Here is a 16093-nt window from a genome sequence, read left to right as displayed (position 1 = left end):
CTAGGAACTCTCCAGAGGGCTCTAATCATTTATAGGTTGTAGCCCAATGTCTTCTGCAATGTCCTCAATGTATGTCTGGCCATCGAGGTACTCTTTCCCCAAGGTCCTTGTAGTTGGTGATACAATCAATGCCGAAAGAGGAAAGGTCTGATACCCCACAGCGGTAAGTATTGACCAGGGCGCCAATTGGGAGCTGTGAACGTCTTGAGTACCTTGTGGAAGATTGATCGATCTTGTTCATGGATAGCTCCTCAGCAAATGTTTCTAGAGCGAAATTTATGTATAGTTGAGAGGTTTCTTGACAGAAGCTATTGAATGATAGAATAATTTTGATCCGATGGTCTGGCAAGAAGTATAGAAGGCTGGTAGTGATAATGCCCACCTCGGGTACTCTACAGATACCCACAGGTAATGCATAGATCATCAAAAGGGAAGAAATAGAACAAAAAATTACATTACTATCAAAGCAAAAAACCACTCAGCCAAAGGGGAATCCCGAACAATCCAGCAATAAGCACCAAGACAAAGGCCACCAAAACTCCATAATCCCCCAGCTCAAACACCATACCAACAAAAGAAGCAAAAAGAAATATCAAACTCCAAAGTAATCCCAATCCTCATATCCAACGCCAATCCATGCCAGATAAAAAGAACCAAATACTCTCATTTATGCCATTTCTTCGTCTTCCCATCCCCACCCCTCGTCCTGGGTACACCACCCCCTTCCCTCCGATGCCACGCGTCCCCCGGCCAAACCCAACCACGCACACGCTTCGCATCCCGACGCTCACCAATCTGCGGCTCAGGAATCCATTTATCTTTTGGCTCAGGCAAGATCCGTTGTCGCGTGAGTGCGCCCGGCCCACCGACGTTGAGGTGCGCGGATGGCTGGTAAGGCAAGGGTACGGATTTTGAGAGCATGAGGAGGAAGTAAAGCGCCATGCTTGCCGTCATCGGGGCTGTGAAGCTTCCTTCATTTCCCTCTGGTGCTGGTGAGTCCTGGCGCGAATGTGATGAGGATCCGTGTGATGAGGATGAGAATGAGCGCGCGCTGATGGGGGTTGCGAGGGGTGGGGCTTCGTGATGGATTGTGTGCGGTTGGGTCGCGGCTGTCATGAGGGGAATTGGTGCGGCGATTTCTAGGAAGCCGAAGTAGGGGACGTCGTCGCCGGTGTCGCAGCCTGCTCGTACGCAGACTAGTTCGATTTCGGTGATAATGAAGCCGTAGCGGCAGGAGTGTTCGCGCATGCAGCGCTGCAGGTGTGCGAGTCCGTTGAGGTACTCGACGCGTCGGTGCGGAGCTTCATTGCGCATACCGGAGTTCCATCGGTCGAAGCTCTTGACGATGCCGACGAGGCGACCGCGAGGGAGACCGGCGCTTGTGCGCTCAGAGTCCGAGGCGTAATTGGCCAGGAAATGAGGGTGGCCGTGGTTCTTGTGGCCAGTGTGTCGCATGTCTGGTGCGGCGTAGAGTTGGAGGTGCTCAGTGCCTTGAGAGACGGCTAGCGCAGCGTTGACGCGCGGAGCATAGAGATCCCTGATGAGGCTGACTAGGGCAGGCTCGGATTCGGGCGCGAGACGTCCAGGGACAACGCTGACTGGGGGGACGAGAGAGCTCGAGATCTCTGTTTTGAGCAGCTGAGTGAGGCCGTGAATGGAGTCGAATGTTGGGATCGAGAAGGATGTCCAACTTCGCAAATTGCGAATATCCCACCAGAAATAGTCGTGCATGCCCCGGGTGGGGACTACGCTCACGTTACGGACAAGGTTGATAGCTTGCGTTGGGGAGGTCAGGTAAGACAGTAGATTGGTAGAAGGAGGAGTCAAGTCTTCCTGGGGACTCAACAAGGCAACCGGAGATTGCTGAGCTTCAGAAGTCTGATGATAGTCGTACTGAGGTGATCGTAATGTCAATGGGTGTGGAGGTTGTACTGGTGATGGTTGCGGCACCTTTGCTGTCTGTCGTTGGGAATAGGACGGATGAATAACAATGTTTGGAGTGATTGGGGTCACTGGTGTAGCCGGAGTGTTTGGCATAGTTTGCGCCTGCATTGTCGGTACATACTTGGGGAGGTGTCGGTAGGTGGGATATCCATACCGGTTGAGAGTGGCTTCATCAATGCCCGAAGTCGACACTGACCTAGAGTGGCCTCCACCAGCTCTGCGCCTGTGAGAAGGATTCATGGTCACTGGAGAAGACAAGGCCGAGGAGCTCCCATGGCCGTTAGTGACAATGGGCGAAATTGGAGATGCTAAGGCAAGCCGGTCTGATGCATCTTCTCTGTTGCGCTGCAGAGGTGGCCGGCTGGGGTAAGGCACGAAGCCTGGTGGATTGCGAGTATTTGACAAGACACGTCGATGGCGCAATGGCCCACCAGCAGAGACGGGCTCAATGACAATATCTTGAGGGCGGATCTTAGGGAGCAGAGCTGGGCCATGGTGATGCCGAGTTGGCGACGTGGTTGGGCTGGTGCTGCCCGTCATTGTCGACCATGGAGATGAATCATTGGAGTAGACAGATGAGCCAGACGCATTACGACTGTGCGCTGATCCAATGTGAACCTGAAGAGGAACACCCGGTGGAGTGGTCGGCTGATAAGGAGCGTATTCCAAAGACATGATGATACTGTTGGTCGGAGTGGTGATGATGTGAGTAAGCAGCCAGGTCGTCGAGGTGCACCTATATAGAGATAGGAAGGGCAAGTATCACGGCGTCCAATGTCGTGAAGAGAGACAGCAACGAATGTATATCAAGGTCGAAGTCGAAGTCGAAGACCGAAGCAGGACTGTCTAGTTAAGAGCCTCTTGTTCAAGAAGATCCAAGAGCATGATCCAGAGGAGAGAATGTTTGGATGTTAAATGCTTGTCGACAAAGGCAAGTTTCAGAACATCCAAGAGCCCGAAGCCGTATATAAACAAACAGCAGCAAGCAGGCCCACTGATGAACCCAAGCCGATCTGGATAACCTGAAACATGGAGAAGCACTCCATCCAGACGCCAACGGAGGCTCCTATTCTTTTTTTGGGATCCTGGCTCCGATCTAGACAGCTTCCCAGGCGATGAAACGCGAAACTGCCGACCATTATGCCAATGATGCCAGAGGTCGCGCGACAGGGGCCAGCAATCAGGGCCTGAAACTCCGACTAGGGGCTTTTTCTCTGGGCATAGTGCCGTTTCAGCGGACAGTCGCGCGTTAAAGTGTTGCTATATTTTGCATCAGCTTCGACGGTATTCTTCAGATACCACGTTGGGTTTAGCGGGCTGCAGAACGAGCAAACGCTTCTAAATTCAGCAACAATTAGGTCACATTTCCTGGGTAATTAGCGGCATCTCCGGTCAGCAAGGTGTTTCCTGATGCGAGCGCCATGCCTCAGGAATCGCCAGGTGGGCGGTTAGAGTCAAAGGGTAGGAAGAGAGGGAGGATAAAAATAGCGCGGCGTGTGCTGTGACAGTGCATGGAGCCCCAGGAATCCAGTTCAATGGGGTTTGAGAGGTGGAACGAAAGAAAAAGGAGCAGAGACCGTTGATCCGAGGTGTTCGTGGGGGAATGTGGAGGTGTGATATGCACAGGTCGGCGGCTACAGCAGTATGGCCAGTCTCAAATACGCGCCGAGGTGATCGTCACCCTCTGGACATAATTGGAAGATAATGGTCTCCTATGTCCCATAATTAGCAATAATTGTTCACGTTTCAGAAATGTGGACTAATTATTCAATCGGGAAAAAGCAAAAGAGAAAGAATGAATTAGTGGAGAAAGAGAAAATAAGGGCAAATGTTCATATCATCTTCATTGAATTTTGGTATTTAGTTCCGGGCCTCAATTCTGATTGGACCAGGATCCTGCTTATCTCATCACGTTCATCGTCGCCAAGAGGCGAGAAAAATAGCTCAAGGCTCAAGCCATTAAAAATCTCAGTAAGGAAAAAATGTGAAAAAAAAGAAATGAAACAATATTAGCAAAGCTCAAGACCTTGCATGATCTATACCGAAGTAGAAACGCATGAAAAACGCTTGGGGGAATCTTTTCTGAAACCGTCTAAACAAGGGTCATATCCAACGGCAGAAGAAATGGGACAGAATGGCGTGGTTGAGTTTTTCTTTACTCCTTGATGGCGTACTGGCGGCGGAACATGTCATCAACCTCGGTGAGGTAGTAAGTACCCTTCTGGATAGTCTCGACGCCACCGGTGGGCTTGAAGTTCTTCTTCAGGTGAGCGTGCTCGCGCAGCTGGCACATGTCATCGTAGGCCTGGGGAGCCAGGACGGTGCGAGACTCGAGACGGTTCTTAAGATCCAGCTTCTCAACCATCTCGGAGACATCACCGACGATCTTGGCACTGAACATGGACGAAGCCAGACCACTGCCGTAGGAGAACAGAGCGATGCGCTTGGGCTCGCTGGGGGAGAAAGTGACGTGGCTCAGGAGACTGGCCAGGCCGGCGTAGACGGTAGCAGTGTACATGTTACCGCAAAGAGTGGCAACCTGAAGACCGGGCTGCACACGCTCGGCGAAGCGCTTCTTGGTGAGAGCCATGAACGTCTTCTCAACGGCCTTGTCGGTCAGAGAAGCGGTGTAGTCGAGATCGCGCAGCTCGGGGGCAACCTCGGCGAAGGCGGGGTGGGAAGGGTTGGCCAGGAAGTCGTTGTAGAGCATACGGCCGTAGGACTTCTGGACCAGCTTGCAGGTAGGGGCGTGGTACAGGATGTAGTCAAAGTGGTCCAGAGCGGTCTGGGACTCATCGGAGACACCGTTGGTGCCGTTCTGGTTGGCCTTGAGGACCTTCTCGCGGGCGTGGTAGGCCTTGTAGCAGGCATCGACGGCCTCGGTATAGCAGCGGAGAGAGTGCTGGCCATCAACAACGGGGTACTCGCTGGTGAGGTCGGGCTTGTAGAAGTCATAGGCGTGGGTGAGGTAAGAGCCACGAAGACCGGCATCGAAGACGATAGGGGCGTCGGGGCCAATCAGCATGGCAACGCAGCCAGCACCACCGGTGGGACGGGCAGCACCCTTAGCGTACAGAGCAATATCACCACAAACAACAATGGCGTTGCGGCCGTCCCAGGCGGAGGACTCGAGCCAGTTGATGCTGTTGAAGACAGCATTGGTACCACCGTAGCAGGCGTTGACGGTGTCAATACCCTCGATGTTGGTGTTGCCGGAGGGAGTGAAGAGCTGCATGAGGACAGACTTGACGGACTTGGACTTGTCCAGGAGGGTCTCGGTGCCGACCTCGAGGCGGCCAATGGACTTGGGGTCGATGTTGTACTTCTTCATGAGGGAGGAGAGGGTGGTGAGAGCCATGGAGTAGATGTCTATTGAGGAAGTAGGATGTTAGTGTCTGTTTCTCTGTATAGCTGTTCTCATCGGTTTTGCCATTGGCATTACATACCCTCACGGTCGTCGCAGAAGCTCATCTTGGTCTGGCCGAGACCAATGGTGTACTTGCCAGCACTAACGCCATCGTACTGCTCCAGCTCAGCCTGGTCGACGCACTGAAAGAGAAAGTCAGCATCGGGAATGTCAGGGGCAATTGACTATTCAAAAACACTCACCTGGGTTGGGAAGTAGACCTCAATGGCCTTGATGCCGATGTTCTGGGGGCGGGCAGACATGGTGGGGGAGGGGTTGTGTATGTTTTGGAGGGGTTGAGGAATAGGAACAACACAACACAGGCGCAAGAGGAATTGAAGGAGTGAAAGTGAAAGAGGAAGATAGGAGGCGAAAAGAGGGAAATCTTTATACAAGCCAGAAGTATTGCCGGGGAAATATCGCTTGGCCACAAGGAAAAGGAGGTTGTTGTGTACTCCGATCTACCGTGTACGATCAGTCACCGTCACTATTTTTTTCGGCGGTGGAGACCAAAAAGGCAGACTGACGGCTGCTCTCTTCCTTTGAACCGAGCTATGATTCTTCCGTTGAAACCAGATTAGATAAAATTTAATGGTTAATTTGGTTAGTTTGATTAACTCAAGATCAACTTGAGTAGAGGTACTCCGTACTCTTGGTAGAATGTCTGCTTGTTCATGAATGCGTGGTGGTCTCGTGCTTCCGTCCCTATACATTGACCACTTTTACAATCAAGACTAAAATGTACATCGTACTTCTAGTACTTCGGTTCTATAGTATTACATATTATGCGCATATCAGCCCAAGAGTGATTATTTCATTCAATAACGTAGCTCAATACCTAAACGGTAGTAACCAAAGTACAGTACACTGTCCCTTAAGTCGACACTCCGCCACTGCCGTGTCCCGCTGGGGGTATATCTCCTCCCGAGTCCTACGAGCCTCCCTATGCTCCATCCACTGTAATTGGTTGCTCCTAAAGACTCCGTAATCGTGAAGTGATTTAACCATCTTCGAACTAGTAGAGTATAGTTAGGTTACCACGCTATCTCATCTTCACCGCTCCCACAACTGTTACCTTGAAATAATGTTCGCTGGTCCGGAGTTTACCCCTTTTGCGTATGGACTCTATGGAGGGCCTGAGGTATAAGTGGGCTAGATTGGATTTGCTTGCACCATTACTATGATCTTCCAGAAGCTTTCTGCTTCATGTTATGTCCATTCCTTCCTAGGTGAAATCTAAATATGCATATCAATCTAAGTATGCATATGGTATATGCCTCCCCTCCTCCATAGAACTGCCCCTGCAATCAATGTGCTGTCTCCAAATGACCCCGCCATCTGACCCCCTTCCTCATGCGACAATTTCTTGTAATTCATTATTACAAACATATGGAGCTACTACAGTGGTAGTTCAAAAGTCTGAGTCTAGAAACCAGAGAAACCACCCAACAGATATGCTTCCGGTTCTGATTTTTGGAAAGGTCTTTCGAAAGGTCATTTCATTCTTCTTTCTTGATAGCTGAGGTCTCATCTTTTAGTCTATCGTGCAAATCGTGACTGCAAATATGATTTTCAAAAGTTGTCGGGGTTTCAAAGTTATGGAACCCCACTGTACGCTTGGCCCCGGTGTTTTCGGAGGGTCATATTATTATTGCTGTTCGCTCCAAGAGATGACAAGTTATCACCGATGGGCATCTTATCTCGGATCTGGTATGTATCCACTATCCACTCTGTCCGAGCCTGAGGGGCTATTTTCTCTCCTTCTTGCTTGAGAAACGAATCAATATTCACCGTAGAGGTGGATCACTCGATCCGATGGCCTCCGTACCATATAATTATAACACATTCCCTGAGTGGCATCACTTCGGATGCTAAAGACCCCCGCAAAGCAGGTTTCAGGCGAGTGGTAGAGGTAAAAGATTCCTATTCAACAGGGCGAAGAACTACAGCAGCGGATCACAGAGTTGCCTAAGAAGCCTGGTTCGAGTCCTTGATATCCGTTCAACATACGCGTTAAAATGTACTTGACGTTAGATGTACCTGTCAAAGTGGCGAGACGAACTGCACCGAGTGGACCACCCCGTAAATTGGTCCTCTAGGAAACGATCGCCTTAAAAAGCATCCTGACGCATCATCCAGTACTACAAGTACAAGTTTCTGGTGGTTTCAAACTTCTTAACCCAAGCATAGGTCGTCATGGCTATTGCGAGATGTACTGCCAATTTTGCCAATATTCGCCAATGGTGTACAACGACGCGCGTTGGCCAGAAGGCCTCGGCGTGGGTCACTGCGCCACGAGAGTCGGGGGGGGAAGGCCTCAAGGCAGCCAAACTCTCCTCCCCCGTACGATCGGCAATCTCACGAACTTCACTCAACCACCACCGCCACAACTCTCCTTCCCCCCCCCCCCGTCTTAACTCTCCCCCGTCTTCCCGCGCTATACAAAGTGGGGATGATGCTGGCCATTCGTTACCCTTCCTAGACAAGCAGATCATGATCTTCCAGATCGAAGTATCCGCGTCTTCCGCTTGCCCCGGCTCCCCCGAGCTGACCCCGTGCCACCATGGGCGACGATAAGTTCGAGTACAAATCCCTCCCTATTCCCACATATGAGGAAGCCACCGCCCATGCTTCCTCCTCCCGGTCCGACCTGGGTGATGGCACCGATGCCGAACGACAAGGGCTCCTCGGTCGCGAGGCCTCCAACTATCAACCCCCGACGGTAGAATCCGAACGCGGTAGTCTCGATGGCCTCGCCTCCTCCGCATCGGGCTCGACCCGGGGGTCGACCGATGAACTGCGGAGGGAACTGGATCAGATGGATGTGGACGACTCCGGATCCAGCAGCACTCGTCCCGGGCTACGGCATCACTTCTCCAAACGGTTCTCCAGTCTTACCCGCACGTTATCAGCGATCCAACGACCCCTGCAACGATATCTCCCGCGCATGCCCAGTTTCCGTTTCACGATAAACCTCAGCGATACCCGGGCGCGCATGAAGGACCATGGCTGTATCATGCTATTGCGGCTATTCGCATTGCTGTTGGTTGTTTCCTTGGTTTATGTCTTCTTTATCGGAGACATCTTCAATCTGAACAATCGCATGGTCATGGGCCAGTCCTACAGTGCATCATCCGTGGAGAACTTCGTTCAGGGACACATTAACGAAACCAACATTGCCGAGAACTTGAAGTTGGTCGCTGGTAATACTCGTGTTGCGGGAACAGAGGGAAGCTTTGTGCTGGCAGAATGGATTGAGCATGAGTTTTATAAGGCTGGATTTGATGAGGTGAAGCGAGAAGAGTTCCAGGTCTACCTGAACTACCCACGCGACGATGGTCGCAAGGTGGCCATCGTGGATCCGCCTCATCTGGTTTGGGAGGCCACCCTGGAGGAAAACGGGGCACAATACCCTGTATTCCATGGGCATTCCAAATCTGGGAATGTCACGGGACCTCTAGTATATGCGAATTTTGGTTCGCGCGACGATTTTAAGCTCTTGGCCGATAAGGGCGTACAGGTCAACGGCTCGATCGCTCTAGTACGGTACTACGGAACTGAGGGTGATCGCGCACTGAAGATCAAGGCTGCCGAACTGGCAGGAGCTGTGGGTTGTATCATCTATTCTGACCCAGCTCAGGATGGCTTTGTGCAAGGTCCTGCATACCCCAAGGGCCGGTTTATGCCCTCAGATGGTGTACAGCGAGGCGGCGTCAGTCTCATGTCTCATATTGTTGGCGACGTTCTCAGCCCGGGCTTTGCATCCACTCCGGAGGAGAAGAAGCGACTCTCTCCAGAAGACAGCCCGGCCTTGGTTAAAATCCCAAGTTTGCCCATCGCCTGGCGCGATGCGCAACGACTCTTGCAGGCGATCGAAGGCCATGGCTCCAAGGTACCGGATGAATGGGTTGGCGGAGTGCCCAAAGTTCAGGAATGGTGGACGGGCGATAAAAGTTCGCCCACTGTTCACTTGATGAATCTGCAGGACGAAGTCGAGCGACGGCCCATTTATAATGTCCATGGAACGATTATCGGATTGGAGGAGCGCGACAAGAAAATCATCGTCGGTAATCACCGAGATGCTTGGTGCTTGGGAAGCGTCGATCCTGGTAGTGGTACTGCAGTCTTCCTGGAAATTGTGCGAGCCTTTGGCGAGCTGCTCACGTATGGGTGGCGGCCACTTCGAACGATCGAGTTTGTCAGTTGGGATGGAGAAGAGTATAACCTGATTGGCTCAACTGAGCATGTCGAGAAAGAAATCGACAATCTCCGAGCCAACGGATACGCCTATTTGAATGTCGATGTGGGTGTCTCAGGCTCCAAGTTCCGCGCATCAGGGTCCCCAGTCTTTGAGCGCTCAGTACATCAGATCCTGGGCCGTCTCTCCGACCCCTTCGCCAATAAGACGCTGAAAGAACTCTGGGATGACCGAGGTCAGCGGCTTGAGCCTCTCGGTGCCGGCAGTGACTACGTTGCGTTCCAGGATATTGCCGGCACTTCAAGCATTGACTTCGGATTCGAAGGCGAGGCATACCCTTACCACAGCTGCTATGAATCATACGACTGGATGGAGAAGTTTGGCGATCCCGGCTTCGTATATCACAAACTCCTCGCTCAATTCTGGGCTCTTCTCCTGTTGGATGTCTCGGAGAACCCGATGTTGCCGTTCGACATGGAAGCCTACGGCAAATCTGTGACCGGATGGGTCAAGGATTTGGACGAGTTCGCAAAGGCTAAGAATGCAGAGGTCGACATGCAACTTATGTATAACGCTGCAGCGGAGCTCGAGACCAGCACGGCACGGTTCCAGTCCTGGAACGAGGTTTGGCACGATAGTGTTTGGGGCTCTGGTGGATACGAGAGCAACGTCATGGCGATTCAGCGGGTCAACCACAACGTTCGAATGGCCCAATTCGACACTCATCTTTTGGATCTAGAAGCGGACGGCGGTGTATGTGGCTCCGTTATCCTATTTACCTGGATGTTTATCTCTGACTAACGGTATATCTTGTTTCTAGATTCCCAACCGAACCCAATTCCGCCATGTCGTCTTCGGGCCAGAACTTTGGTCGGGTTACGATGCTTCCATCTTCCCTGCGATTCGCGACAGTATCAACGCTGGGAACTGGTCACTCGCCCAGCATTGGATTGACCGGGTCGCCAACATTATTCACCATGCTAGCAACAAACTCTTGAATTAAATGTAATTTACCTCTCGCAGCGCCTCGCTCCCCCTCTACCCATAATTCCTCACCCTCCTTCCTTTCTATCTCTCCTCGGTCAACCTTCCAACATCATGCATACCCCGCACGCCTTCTTGTCTCCTTTCTCGGCACCTCGTGTCCCTTTTTTATCCCGGATTCTCTACGAGCATTGTACAGTCCAGCTCCGATTGGATCCTTTTTCATGTTGCTCGCATTTTGGATCTCCGTCCTTGCATATCTGGAAGATCCATTACCCGTTTCTTTCGCGTGTCATATACCATCCGAGCTATAGTTGCCCTTTGTGCGTTTTGTTTTCATAGCGAAATGCTCTAGAATTATGGACCCGAGTACTTATTTCAATTGATCACAACACATGCTCATGGAGTCGATCTATGGCCACCTCTGTAGCTCGTAACACTAGAGCGTGACTCACCAAGGTATTTTGTTCGTCGGGCTGCACCAGAAACACTGGATAATGGAGTAATATGCATCCCTCCCTAAGCATGTCGATACATCACACCCGATCAATGCCCGAATTTGAGGTCATCGGCCGGATTTCCCCATTCGGCACGAACGACTCAATTTTTAGGCGATCGAAGTAAATCCCCAATCTACAAGAAACACTTTCCTACATCTCAGGGTCTGGCTGTGTATGTTTTATCATCTATACAGATGACGAATACCGCGGTTCGGTACTTCTATGATTGAAATTAATTAAGATCGGAGTGTTTGTTTTTGGAACTATCCTATCCAACAACGAATTGCCTCCATTTTTGAAACAGCCCGCCGGCCCGGTTGATCCTCGGAAGAGATCAACACTAAAAGTACGGAGTACACTAACAACATAGCTAGGCAAAGCTCAGAAGCCAAATCCCAAAAAGAGGAGGAATCTGGATTTTAGGGCTTCGGCGACAAGATAACGATGAGGAAGGATCTACACCGGGGAAGGATAAACTCCCACAAAGTTTGGCCCTTTGCCCTGTCACACGGTGAAACATCGGACGGTGAAACAGGGTCCACCGTTTCAGTAGCCTTGTCAATTACCCGATTGGTCGATATTAGGTACACAACTGTAGACCGAACTTGGGTCGAGCTACCTTCAGGACATCCTGAAGAGGAAATGGAAAAATTCGATCATCCTCGGTTGGGATGATGGGTGATGTTTCATAATTCAGGAGGAAAAGATATAAAAGCTATTATCTGGTCGTGTCAGGAGAGTCTTTCAAGTGCGTTCATTCAGTTTATCAATTCCTTCGTTGAATATCCTACAGAAGAGCTGGTCTCTTTGTGCTTTCTCTACTCTATTCTCTCTTTATTGTTATCATTATCATTATGAAGACCGTCGTCGCTCTTTCTTTTGTTGGTGCTGCTTTGGGAGCGCCCACCAGGACCATTGAGAACCGCCAGTTCGGCAATCTGGGCAGCGGTTTGGGATCTAGCAGTGGCCTGGGTGCTCTGTCTTCCCTCATTCCCAGCTCCGGCAGCGGTCTCAGCGGTCTCAGCGGACTCGGTTCCCTAGGAGGATCTAGCAGCGAGAGTGGCCTTGGAGCCCTTGCCTCTCTCCTCCCCAGCTCGGGCAGTGGACTGAGTGGTCTCAGCGGCCTCGGGTCCCTGGGAGGTTCCAGCAGCGACAGCGGTCTTGGTGCTCTGGCCTCTCTCCTGCCTAGCTCAGGCAGCGGCCTCAGTGGCCTCGGTGACCTCAGCAGTCTCAGTTCCCTTGGTGGATCGAGCAGCGACAGCGGCCTGGGTGCGCTGTCATCTTTGATTCCCAGCCTGGGCTCAGGTCTGAGTGATTCCACTTCCGGTTCCGGCATCAGCAGCCTGCTTGGAGGCCTTTCTAAGCGGCAGCTCACAGGCTCGATTACTGCCAACGACGTCACCGATAAGGCAAGCTGCAAGGAGCTTACCTTTATCTTTGCGCGTGGTAGCGACGAAATGGGTAATATGGGCTCTGTCGTTGGTCCGCCCGTTGCTACCCAACTGAAGTCGTTGACTGGCAACAAGGTCAATGTCCAGGGTGTGACATATGCTGCGACTGCTGAGGTAAGTGCTAACCCTAGTGTGCTTTTTAAAGTGCGATATCTAGTCATGTCTGCATGGCAGGAGAGTGGGTCAAAATAAGCTGACGGATGGAATCACAATGCAGAGCAACATGGCGCTTGGTGCTAACGGCGGCCCTATCATGGCCAATCTGGTCGAGACCGCTCTCAAGCAGTGCCCAGACACCAAGGTCGTTCTTGGAGGTTACTCGCAGGGCTCGATGGTCGTACATAACGCAGCAAGCCGTTTGACCGCAGACCAGGTCGCTGGCGCTGTGCTCTTCGGTGACCCTTTCAAGACTCAGGCTGTCGGCAAGCTGGCCAGCAGCAAGGTCAAGGAATACTGTGCTAGCGGCGACCCTGTCTGCGAGAATGGATTTAACGTGATGGCACACTTGACTTATGGCAGCGATGCCAAGGAGGCGGCGCAATTTCTCATTCAGGCGGCCGGAATTTCGAATTCCTCCTGAGTCATCCGGGATACCTAAAAGGGGTAAATGGTGGAGTTTATTGGGTGAGAAAGGGTGGATATGATTTGTTCTGTATCTTAGATGAGTCAATTGAGCCTCTCGGATTGTCAAACTGTCAAAACCGGGCTTAGGCCATAAGATATGCCCGAGCGGCGATAAAGTTCCAACGCACCATGTGCAATGAATCACCAACACTAACAGGGATGGAATCATGCCAAGCCAGCCAAGAACCAAATTAATCTCGAGATTCGAGATCTCGAATTGTCAGCAACTTAGCCTCGTATTCGGCCTGCCGAGTTTTCGTCCTTGGTCGGAAACTTTTTTCGTCCTTAAGCAGATGGCCGCCACGGAGATAAGATGTTTTAACGCGCGTGGGTCGGGGCTCGGAACAATTACGCCATGCAAGAATATCGACATAGTGGATCCCCAAGTGCAGCCTTGTTTGGTGATGGGAATGCTGATTGGACAAGAGGCTAGATTTCTAAGGAGATGAATAATATTCATGTGGCTTCCATGGGTTGGGACTGGAATTTAGTTCGGATTTATAATTCGTTGTTAGTTTAATCTTTGATTCGCTGATCTACCACACCCTAACGTTATGATCGCGTTAGGTTTTTTCGAAAGGATTCGAATCGGCGTTAAGGCGTGTTACCGATCTAATTAGTATTCCATGATGTTATGATAGATTGACAGATTATAAAGTCTCTTGTTTTGCCTCGTAGCTCTCTTCTATCATTCCATCATCACCAATTCCTCTGGCGTTCCTTCTGGTGCTTAAGCTTGATTCTTCGTTCCACCAGCCAATCAGCTCCACAAAGAGGGTCCCATCCATTAGCCTTCACACTAAGAGGTACAATATAAACTACGGAGAAGACGTTGAGGAATTCTTTGAACAACTATACGAAGAACAAAACAAAACATGGCAATTGCATCCGTCGTGCGAGAGGCCCCTTTCGGGCAACTGGTCCGATATTTGACCAAAAACAAATACTTCCAATATCCCGAAGAGAAGCCCGGCTTCGAGCTCCCCGAGACATGGCTCCAATTATTGAATGAGTCCAACGCCGCAACGATACCTGATCCTGAGAAAACTGGGTTGCAACCAGAGCCGGAAGGCTATGATGCAACCCCCGAGGCTATCAGTCGCGCGTCGACCCAAAATTCCCTTCCCTTCACAGAAGCTCGCCTCGAAGCCGACGAGCGGCATGAAATCGAGAAGATCAAGTCCATCCCCATTCAACCCAAAAAGACCAAGGATGGTGCCATCCTGGTCGACTGGTACTATACCGATGATGCCGAAAACCCACATAACTGGTCGAATACAAAGCGTGCCCTGCTGACGACACTCATTTGTCTCTATACCTTTGTGGTATATACGACATCTGCGATCTATACATCCTCGGTGCAGGGAATCATGGAGCAATTCGGTGTTAGTGACTTGCTTGCTACACTAGGACTGTCACTATATGTTCTTGGATACGGAACTGGGCCCCTGGTCTTCTCACCTTTGAGCGAGATCCCTGTCATTGGCCGGAATCCCGTCTATATTGTGACCATGTTCCTCTTCGTCATCATCTCCATCCCCACTGCCTTTGTGGGTAACTTTGCGGGCCTCATGGTACTCCGCTTCCTGCAGGGTTTCTTTGGCTCGCCATGCCTCGCCTCTGGAGGTGCTTCAATTGGTGACATGTATAGTCTCATGTCCCTCCCTTATGCCATGATGTCGTGGGTCAGCGCAGCTTATTGTGGTCGTAAGTAGCATCTCAATCTCCCCTGAATCTTGAGTAAGATACTAATATCATTCAAATAGCTGCCTTGGGCCCTCTCATCAGTGGCTTCGCTGTTCCCGCGATGGGCTGGCGCTGGTCTCTCTATGAATCTATCTGGATGTCAGCCCCCATACTCATTCTGATGTTCTTCTTCCTCCCCGAGACCAGCAGCGCAACCATCCTGCTCCGCCGCGCCGGTCGCCTCCGCAAGATCTACAACAATGAACGCTTCATGGCTCAGTCCGAGATCGACCAGCGTAACATGAAGGTCTCCGACATTGCCGTCGACGCCCTCATCAAGCCTCTGGAAATTACCATCAAGGACCCCGCCGTGCTCTTCGTCCAGATCTACACTGCTATCATCTACGGCATCTACTACTCCTTCTTCGAGGTGTTCCCTCTGGTCTACCCCGTCGACTACAACATGAACCTTGGTCAAGTCGGCCTGGTCTTCCTGTGTATCCTGGTGTCTTGTATCATCGGCATCGCAATCTACTTCTCCTACCTCTACTTCTGGATGAACCCTCGCATTGAACGTTTCGGTTTCCCGCCCCAGGAGTCTCGTCTTATTCCCGCTCTGCCCGCCGCTATTGGTCCCACTATTGGCTTGTTCCTCTTTGCCTGGACGGCCCGTGCCTCGATTCATTGGATCGTACCCACAATCGGCATAACCATCTACGGTGCGACAGTCTTCATCGTGATGCAGTGCTTGTTTGTCTACATCCCATTGAGTTATCCAATGTACGCTGCCAGCCTGTTCGCTGCAAACGATTTCTTCCGCAGTGCCTTGGCTTGTGGTAGTGTCTTGTTCGCCCATCCGCTGTTTAACAACCTTGGTGTTGCTCGGGGTACCAGTCTCCTTGGTGGTCTGAGTGTGATTGGTATTGTCGGAATCTGGCTGCTCTACTACTATGGTGCCCGACTCCGTTCTCTGAGCAAGTTTGCCCTCTCTGATGAGTAGGAATCTGGTTTATGTATCTCATTATGACTTGGAGTTTGAGATACCTTGCTTGCCTAGTGCGGGAGGAAGATGTATAGAGGGTATAATATTGCGATGCTTTTAATGTGGGATGAACATCATATGGCGTTTTTCTAGATAAGTAGCTCATCACTATTCTATTTAATATATTGATAATACTGCCAATTTTATTTGATATTCGAGAAGACATTGTACACCGGTCGCAGCTTAGAACCCTTTTTTGTCAGGATTTGCAAAAGTACCGTTCAGCTTCCTGCACCTCGCCGCAACCAAAAAACAGTA

The 16093-nt window shown here is 51.0% G+C and overlaps 5 protein-coding genes across 5 annotated transcripts; 3 read left to right on the top strand and 2 right to left on the bottom strand.

Annotated features, from left to right (window-relative positions):
- Window positions 1-663: 663 nt before the first annotated feature.
- N7473_008103 (uncharacterized protein) lies at window positions 664-2619 on the bottom strand (the record flags this gene model as incomplete). Its single annotated transcript, XM_057154043.1, has 1 exon — window positions 664-2619. The coding sequence occupies one exon, from the start codon at window positions 2617-2619 to the stop codon at window positions 664-666; it is 1956 nt and encodes a 651-aa protein (XP_057008381.1).
- A 1129-nt stretch (window positions 2620-3748) lies between these two features.
- On the bottom strand, window positions 3749-5746 carry erg13 (hydroxymethylglutaryl-CoA synthase). Its single transcript, XM_057154042.1, has 3 exons — window positions 5554-5746; window positions 5391-5493; window positions 3749-5313 (listed from the first exon to the last, which is right to left on the bottom strand). The coding sequence occupies exons 1-3, from the start codon at window positions 5611-5613 to the stop codon at window positions 4100-4102; spliced, it is 1377 nt and encodes a 458-aa protein (XP_057008380.1). The 5' UTR covers window positions 5614-5746; the 3' UTR covers window positions 3749-4099.
- Window positions 5747-7913: 2167 nt separating this feature from the next.
- N7473_008101 (M28 family metallopeptidase) lies at window positions 7914-10551 on the top strand (the record flags this gene model as incomplete). Its single annotated transcript, XM_057154041.1, has 2 exons — window positions 7914-10301; window positions 10369-10551. The coding sequence occupies 2 exons, from the start codon at window positions 7914-7916 to the stop codon at window positions 10549-10551; spliced, it is 2571 nt and encodes an 856-aa protein (XP_057008379.1).
- A 1238-nt stretch (window positions 10552-11789) lies between these two features.
- N7473_008100 (carbohydrate esterase family 5 protein) lies at window positions 11790-13231 on the top strand. Its single transcript, XM_057154040.1, has 2 exons — window positions 11790-12597; window positions 12701-13231. Exons 1-2 carry the CDS (start codon window positions 11887-11889, stop codon window positions 13061-13063), a joined length of 1074 nt encoding a protein of 357 aa, XP_057008378.1. The 5' UTR covers window positions 11790-11886; the 3' UTR covers window positions 13064-13231.
- A 751-nt stretch (window positions 13232-13982) lies between these two features.
- N7473_008099 (MFS transporter) lies at window positions 13983-15793 on the top strand (the record flags this gene model as incomplete). Its single annotated transcript, XM_057154039.1, has 2 exons — window positions 13983-14814; window positions 14874-15793. 2 exons carry the CDS (start codon window positions 13983-13985, stop codon window positions 15791-15793), a joined length of 1752 nt encoding a protein of 583 aa, XP_057008377.1.
- Between the last annotated feature and the right edge of the window lie 300 nt (window positions 15794-16093).

Source organism: Penicillium subrubescens, assembly GCF_028828155.1.
Source record: "Penicillium subrubescens strain IBT 31985 chromosome Unknown utg000005l_segment0_segment0, whole genome shotgun sequence".
Taxonomy (NCBI): domain Eukaryota; kingdom Fungi; phylum Ascomycota; class Eurotiomycetes; order Eurotiales; family Aspergillaceae; genus Penicillium; species Penicillium subrubescens.
Note: the sequence above shows the minus strand (reverse complement) of the source record. Positions and strands in the feature narration are given on the sequence as shown.